This window comes from Salmo salar, chromosome ssa23 (genome assembly GCF_905237065.1).
Source record: "Salmo salar chromosome ssa23, Ssal_v3.1, whole genome shotgun sequence".
Taxonomy (NCBI): Eukaryota; Metazoa; Chordata; class Actinopteri; order Salmoniformes; family Salmonidae; genus Salmo; species Salmo salar.
The window spans coordinates 26992344-27000418 of record NC_059464.1 but is presented as its reverse complement, the minus strand read 5'-3'; the positions used below and the strand labels follow the sequence as shown (position 1 = coordinate 27000418).

At 39.8% G+C, this 8075-nt stretch overlaps 1 protein-coding gene across 1 annotated transcript; it reads right to left on the bottom strand.

The window, feature by feature from the left end:
• Window positions 1–2500: 2500 nt before the first annotated feature.
• LOC106584330 (doublesex- and mab-3-related transcription factor A2) lies at window positions 2501–5587 on the bottom strand. The gene is made up of 3 exons (XM_014169491.1): window positions 5294–5587; window positions 4679–5149; window positions 2501–4351 (listed from the first exon to the last, which is right to left on the bottom strand). The coding sequence occupies exons 2-3, from the start codon at window positions 5124–5126 to the stop codon at window positions 3504–3506; spliced, it is 1296 nt and encodes a 431-aa protein (XP_014024966.1). The 5' UTR covers window positions 5127–5149; window positions 5294–5587; the 3' UTR covers window positions 2501–3503.
• Window positions 5588–8075: the final 2488 nt, after the last annotated feature.

Sequence of the window (8075 nt, the reverse complement as noted above, 5' to 3'; positions counted from 1 at the left end):
TCCAAATGGCAATGCTTGTTGCCCTTCTGTAAGAGAAAGAAAACGTAGGGATGCAACTGGGTACTGTTAGCTGTCAAGTTGACCACCAGGTGGTATTGTTGTAAAGAAAATTGAGGCTGGACAAATAGAGACGGACGTCACACAGGAGCTGCCAAGTTTAGTTGTTATAACCAGTTTAGTTGAAGGTAAACGCAAGTAAACGCAGTTTGCTCACTTTTTTTGCCCAACAGTTTACCCACCTTTCGCAGAAAAATGCATTGAAATATAGAACGCGTTACTTTATTCACCGTGACTAGCGATAAGAGTTTAGTTTTTCCCACCATTTTTTTCCAGCAGAAGCCGCTGTCAGACAAGTTCTGGAATCATGACAACAAAAAATATTTTACTTGTCTGCATTCAACTTGATGATGAAGATGGAGGATGACAGGCCAAATCCGATACAGCATTAGGTACACTAGGTACGGACATCACTGTCTGCTTCACTAACGTTTGAGAGGTCACAGAGTAGTCAAACATAATGCATCAAAACTAGGTCAAGACATAAATGTGACTTTATTTAATTGTTATAAAAAATGAAAAGACAGAAAACTTCCAGTGACACAGTGTATGTCGGCTATATGCATTGAACTGCATTCTCAGATCTGATGTTTTCTGCCCACTCCTGGATTTACTCTCCTCTCACTTGCACAGAGCTGAGAGAACTGCAGACACCAGTTAGTCACATAGGCTGTATACAGGGATGAATCCCAAATCAATAACCTGCTCCCTTTTTTCAGCCGTTGTTGAGTACCCCTTGCTGATCTGAAAGGACTGGATGTGTTTGAGCAATATGATAGTAGCTCCACCTAAGCCTGCTAGAAGGCCAGGTGGAGTATCTGACATAGGGCTTTACCTACCTGGAGATAACCTACCTGGAGGTTACCTACCTGGAGCTTACCTACCTGGAGCTACCTACCTGGAGCTACCTACCTGGAGATAACCTACCTGGAGGTTACCTACCTGGAGCTTACCTACCTGGAGATAATCTACCTGGAGGTTACCTACCTGGAGCTTACCTACCTGGAGCTTACACCTATCAAATTCTGTACCATCGAAGGGAGTGATTCAACAATGGCAGGGCAAAGGTATGCAGTTACCTATTGAATATTGGCCCAGATATGGAGTCATGTAGCTGCCTGAATTACAAAGAGGTCTCTCACATATATACTTGAACTTGAACTGAGTGACTGGCTGGTCATCTCCCTAAAAGCTTACAGGGCTGTTTTGAAATTTCAGCCTGTTTAGGTGGGATTACGTTTTGGCCTTCCATGGTGACATCATCATGCGGTAAATTAGTTAATAGACCAATAAGAAAGAGAGTCCCAAACCTCTCTGCCAATAACAAATCATTTTCAGGATTCCCCTCCCCACTCAGACCACTCCCAGACAGTCCACGCAGAATTATTGCTTGAGATATTGCTCTATGCTAAGAAGTTCTTCTTGTTTCTTTTTGACCAATTTAATTGTAAACAATTACAGAAAGGTACTTAATTGTTACCCAGAAATGATCTGATATTGAGATAAGAACGGCTGCATTGGACCTTAAACCATTGTGGCATAACTGTTCTGGCCATAGTCTGCTGAACTATTTCACAGAGCTTTCAGCTCTGGCTAACGATGATCAGATGTAATCAAGCCATGTCTATAATAAAACAAAAGTCCTCAATGTTAACATAATTGCTGTTTGAGGTATGGAATATGCTTTGACACAGTATCATTGTATGCACTTTAAACATTGTACATTGTATAAAAGCAAATGAAAAAACAGATAATAGCAAATTAAAAAGGGAACATTTAATTGGGTCGAGATGTAGGCCTATGAAACATATTGGAATTGTTTGTCATCGAATATAACCTAAGTCTATTGAACATGTATTCTTATTTTGTACATATATCAATGGACAAATATGAATTTAAAGGAATTAATCTAATAACAGATGTCGTGTATTTCCAGTTAAATGAAAGCTATCAAAGACATGCAATGTGGAATAAGGGGCCTCTCAATAGGTGTTGGGTTTCGTTTTCCGTTTGTCATTATGAAGGCACACTGTCAAATACTTTGTTTACATTGTTATACAGTATTTGTCTGGCGTGAGTAAACACTTCGATTCCGGCTAGCAAGAGAGATTATGTTTCTACAGCGTCATATTCCAAGTGGACTTTACTTCCTTTTGTTTTTCCGTTTCCAAAGACTGAGTCTATAAGTCTATACGATTATTATAAACGAATAAAGGCAAAATGGAGAATGACAATATTGTAATAATGAGACAAGATAAGTTTCTGCACGATAAAAGTTAAGGCTACATATTCTTATAAGCACTATATAATTACTGCAAATAATAGGCTAATGACAACTAATAACTATAGCCTAAAATTAAGTGTGTGCGTGTGTGCGCGCGTGTGCGCGTTCGTGTGTGTGAAAATAAATGCTATATTAGTGCCTAGAAAGAATTGGAAAGCATTTTGTATAAAATAACATTTATTTCCAGCAATTCCACATGTGAGTACAGCTTGTGACAGAAAAGCAATAGACTTTTCAGGAAAAAAAATGCAATTTCACAAAATAGAAAAGAACGGTTGTGGCTGATAAATGCTGGGTCAAGTACACAGGTAAAGTCAACTGTAATATAATAATCTTATTTAATCAAATTCAATATACACTGTACCGTTGGAGAAACAATAAAAACTAAGTAAGAAAAGGAATGCCAATACATCAATAGTTTTACAATTAAGCTTCCGTTTTTAAATGTTCAACGTCAGTAATTTACACGTTATGGTAATAATTTAAGACACCCCACTTAAACGTTTTTTAAGCATGGATGTATGCTACTAAAAAAGAGTGAGCAATAATTCGTTAGTAAGGTTGGATGTTTTCTTCCAGAAAAGAATTACTCGGAATGAAAAGGTAAAAGTAACAATTGCACCAGGATCGTCAAACAACCCACTTTTATCTAAAGTCAAATTGGGTTGCGTTCACTTTTTCAATCTCAAAACCCCACAATTTACAGGAATCATATCGAAGTTAGAATTTGTATCTTCTCCATGTATATACTCGATTATAATGCGACTGCATACATTATGGTGTGATGAATAGTTTGCCTATCCGTTTTTCGGGAATTGCAACCCCTTTAGTAATATTTTCAGACAAAATACTTTGACTAGATATTTTCAGGTTACACACTTGGCGGGGGATTTATAGCAATACATATGTATAAGGAATAATAGTCTATCTCTAAGAAAACAAAGTTATATATAAGTGAGCTTGGTTTCCCATGCCATTTTGGGCAAGCAAACCGACTAAAAGCAAAGCATTATGTACAGCATTGCAATAGCCAAACACGTTACTGATCTCTCCATAACATTCAACACTTGTGGCTACAAATACAGTGTCCCTCTCTGAATGTGTCCACTTGAATCATAGTCCCAACACGACTGAGTTCATGACACATTGTACATTCTCAGTCTCACGGTTTGTCTGTGTTGTTGTTGCCGAGAGGCCTGTACAGCCCATTGGTGTACCCCTGGTCCTTGTGCAAGAGTGTCCTGTCCCGTATGAGGTCACTGAATGCGTAGTCCATGGGCGGCCTGAAGCCCAGAGTTGGCATCAACCCCGTGGTGGAGTAGGGTGTCATGAAGGTGAGCCCTCTGCTGTGGGCCGAGTAGGCCAGACGCAAGGGGTTTAGTCCTAGATGAGTGCTCAGGGGGTAGGTGCTGGGATCAGCGCCAAAGTGTGGCGCGTTTGGCTGCAGTGGAGAGAAGGCGGAGCGGTTGCTCAGCGTCATGGCTCCCGGTAACATGGGCCTTGGAGTGGAGGAGAGTGGAGGCTGTGCGCTCTGGAGTATGCGTTCTGCTGTCCACACCTGCTCGGGGGCCTTGGCTTGTCCACTGTTGTTGAGAATTTGCTCGATGGCCTGCACCACGTCTTTCCCGCAGCCTTGTAGAACCAATTCCAGAACACTGCGCTTGTGGCTGGGGAATACTCTGGTCAAGATGTCGATTGGGTTCATTTGCCTGGAGGCGGTCGATGATGGGGAGGGTTCTTGATCATCTTTGTCGGTCTCCGAACCCGAGTCAGAACCTAGGGGGCTAATCGAACCCGGGGTGTCCTCTCCGTCTTTCAGAGCCTTGGAGACAGGAGAGCTGATGAACGACTCTCCGTCTCCATTCTCAGAGCCAGAGCCATGACGCGCGTCTGGGGAAGAGATCCCTGGTTCGCTGTCAGTGGAAACCGATTTGCCCAACGTCTGCTGCTGGGTCACTGATGCCGACATTTGGGACTTCGGAAACAATTCATACTTCTGCATGCTTAAATCTGAAATAGATACATAAAAAACGAATCGATGAGATGTTGATGTCAATCAAATAAAAGAGGCGCCTAATAGGCTACGTTTTGATTTTGTTACCATTACCAAGATGGTCACACTAATTTGACAGTTTGGTAAATTAAATGCCAATTTGTCCTCTTCAAATCAGAACATTATTTCTCTATCAGGGTCATTTACATTACTCTTCAAAGTTACCAAAAGCAAAGCACAGGATTTACGCACAAAACAGCCTGACCAACCTTCCACCAATATGTAGGCCTATTCATGTTTATGAACAGGCTAATCTGAGCAGGATAATCTATAAATCCACTCACCTGAGTTACTTTCGTTGTTGACAGAACCAAAGACCTCATAATTCTGACGAGGTGGTATAATGCCGTTGGCGGCCGCCAGAGCTAGCCCTTCTGCTGTCCCATACAGGAGCTGCAGCTCCCGGGCTTCGTTCTCCTCCTGGGCTTGTTGTCGACGGAGAGCCACTTGTGCGGCCATGACGCGCTGTCTCTCGGCGATTAGGGTGCATTTGGCGCACATACAGTCCTTCCAGCGGCAATAACGTTTATGGCCCTTCAGCGCAGATACCACGCCATGATTCCTGCAGCGGGCGCACTTCGGGGTGCGAGGATACTTCTCCGTTGTGCGGTATAGCATCGGACCCCGCAGGAGGCTACTGGCCATGGAGACGGGGATGTTGACAGACCCTCCGGCTCCAGGGTGGACCTGAGATCCTGACGGCACCGTGGAGAGCTCTGGTCTCAGATCCATGTCCTGTCGCTGACCAATATCTACTGTCAATTGGAAAAAAAGTAACGCGATGATGTATTGATGATTGTTCACAAGAGCTGAATAGTTTTCAACATATCTGCACAACTTATTAAGTAATCTTCTACCGGTGTTTTCTGTCCATTGAAGAGAGCGGAATGTAGCCTCACCTAAAGCTTCACCAAGATAAAGGACCTGTTTGTCAATTTACGCTAATAAGGTATAAAAACGCCGTGCAACCTGTCAATACTTGATGATCTCTGCAACAATCTATACAGAAATAGAACTTTAAACGTGTCATTTACGAGGAGAAATCCAAGAGACTTGCAGAAATGAGTGCTCTCCCCTGTTTAACTTAATTTCACTAAAAGGAGCCGAGGTTGTTATACTCGCACCAGCGTGAGACACTAACTTACTCAAGAGATTGCCACTAGATACAGATCCACTCTCTCTCCATTGTTGCTCCTACGTTTTCATTAGACAAATTTGACAACAATGTGGCGCCTGTCATTGGCCAAACGGGAAAGGTGCAATCTGATTGGCTTGTCCCTTTTTCAACTGTGTCCACCAGAATTCTTTCTCTAATAACAAGTGTTTAGAATCTGAATGGGATCCTGCAGAGCTAAAATACATTATTTTTAACTAACTCGAATTTCAAAGCAAATGGAAATAGATTTTCAATTAAGTCATATTTATTATGGGAAATAGTGTGGGAAAAGATTCCCAAGATCAAATGAAATGCACTTTTCTCAATAGAGACATTTTCAGGCAATAATTCGATAGGCCTAGTCTATCTGAAGTTTATCTATATTAATTTGCTTGATTAATTTTCATGATGTTGTGCATCACGTGTCTTACTTGTATAAAAAGCCGTTATTGATCCTTCAATTTTATTTACACCTTTTTCGAGACAGACAACAATTAAAGTCTCACTGACGTCACTGCCCTTTTAATTCTGTCAAATCACAAGGTAAGTGACATTTACATATTGATTCAAATAGACTAGCCTATGCTATGCAATTGCTGGTAGAATGTTGTGCATGGAGTTGGAAAATAACGTCTTTATCATATAAATAAAAATAATAAAATGAGGTTGCCTTATTATAAACCCAACTTTTTATAATAACAATAGTAACGTATTTGTTTTACAATAGTAACGTAGTAAGTGTTTTCATTGTACAATGATAGGCCTAATCCAGATTATAACACTATTTTATTGCTACTCATGGACATGCATTATGCGATTCAGTTGAGGCAAGCCGGACCCTTAGCCACATCCATACGCTACTTATTTTATTATGTACAAAAAAATACAACTAAAACGTTTCAGTGTGGTTATATTTAGGAAAACATTATCTAGGCCTATAGAAGACCATGTTGTCTAAAAGTATATCCCAAAGCAGTAAATATTCTTTATGTCCTCAGCAAACAATGAACCAACATTTTTTTCGTTTCATTTGAAAGTTTTTATTTTTATTATTATTATGAATATTATTTATAATAATAATAATTCTATTTTTTGTTTTTACAATATTTAAATTCAAGCACATAGCTACCAAATACCTTCAACATACATAAATCAAATGGGGGGGAAACGAGTAACCCTTTCTGAGTTCATAGGCTAAACAAATCCTTTACAACGAGCTCGAAATTTGAAGACCGCATGTTTTAAATTTGTGCATATGCCTACCCTATATTTTCCTGTAATCAAGCTGATTTCTATTTGCTATTAGTCATAGATGTTGATAACAAAAGTGTTTTCATTGTTTCATTCATATTATATTACTATTTTTAGATTGAATCATTTAAAACGACACTGACAATGCGATAATCAATAAATCATTGTTTACACAAATTAAGTGATAATGATAATGCTGTAACTTTATTACGATTATTATGATTATAATGTTTACTATTATTACACATTTTCTGAGCCTTTACTCCAAAAAGTTGCAATAATTCAATATGACTAATGAATTCCAACTTAGCCTGTATGAACTCATTATTCAACTTTTATTAGTGTGCATTGAACTGTTTACATTTTTCTCACAAGATATCAAGATTTCTAATTTGCAGGCTACTTTTGGACGACCAGTTTGCAGGTGATATAGCCTACTAACTTGTTGGAGGTTGCTGGCCAGGCATGGATACCCGGGGATGATGTTGCAGCCGTCTGATGTCACTCCAGGCTGAACTTGGGATCCTGATGGTGCCTGTGGATCCATGCTCTCGTTGACCAATGCCTACAATCACATTTTTAAATGATGTAGGTATGGTTGATACATTGGATGGAACTTCGCAATTCTCATCAGCCACAGAACGCCATTTTAATTTTGTACAAACTATTTATTGAAATAAGGAGGAATAGGCTATATCTAACGATAAGGATCGATTCAATAATGTACATATTTAAAGGGCTTATATGAAATGTTCATTCGAGTGCATCAATTCAGTAACTTTATTTAGTGGACTCCAATAACTATGTTCAATGGCACAAGACTGATAAACAAATGTAAATAGGCCTACCAAGAACGTGAAATGTTGGACTATGCTAGGCAATCATGTTTTCTTCTGAACTAGGCTTTGTTGATCATGCAATGTTGAGTGTTATGTTTTATTGGCACCAAATTCGGTAATTTCACAGTAATATTGATGGACTACAGAAAACCAAACATTGCATGCCCTCTCTCTAGGAACATTTAGCAATAATCCTCATAATTTACAAATACAGACCGGCTAAACATTTCACCTGCCTACATGGGACACTGAATTCAATGTATTTTAACTAATATGGCTTTATATTGACTGAATAGGGCTGCAAAACACAACAACAAATCAAAACATCATAATCTGTACTTCTGTAACCCTGAGCACCTTTACCACATTTAGGTTAGGGCTTTTCTGGTCGCCTCTACTGGGGCTGCATGTTGCACTCCGCTCCGCAGCACGCGG

What these genes read in the sequence shown, in the direction of transcription:
- LOC106584330 (XM_014169491.1), bottom strand. Translation starts at nt 5,126, where the DNA reads ATGGATCTGAGACCAGAGCTCTCCACGGTGCCGTCAGGATCTCAGGTC. An exon ending in CAACAACGAAAGTAACTCAG is followed by an intron (nt 4,352 to 4,678) that starts GTGAGTGGATTT and finishes TATCTATTTCAG; the next exon opens with ATTTAAGCATGCAGAAGTAT.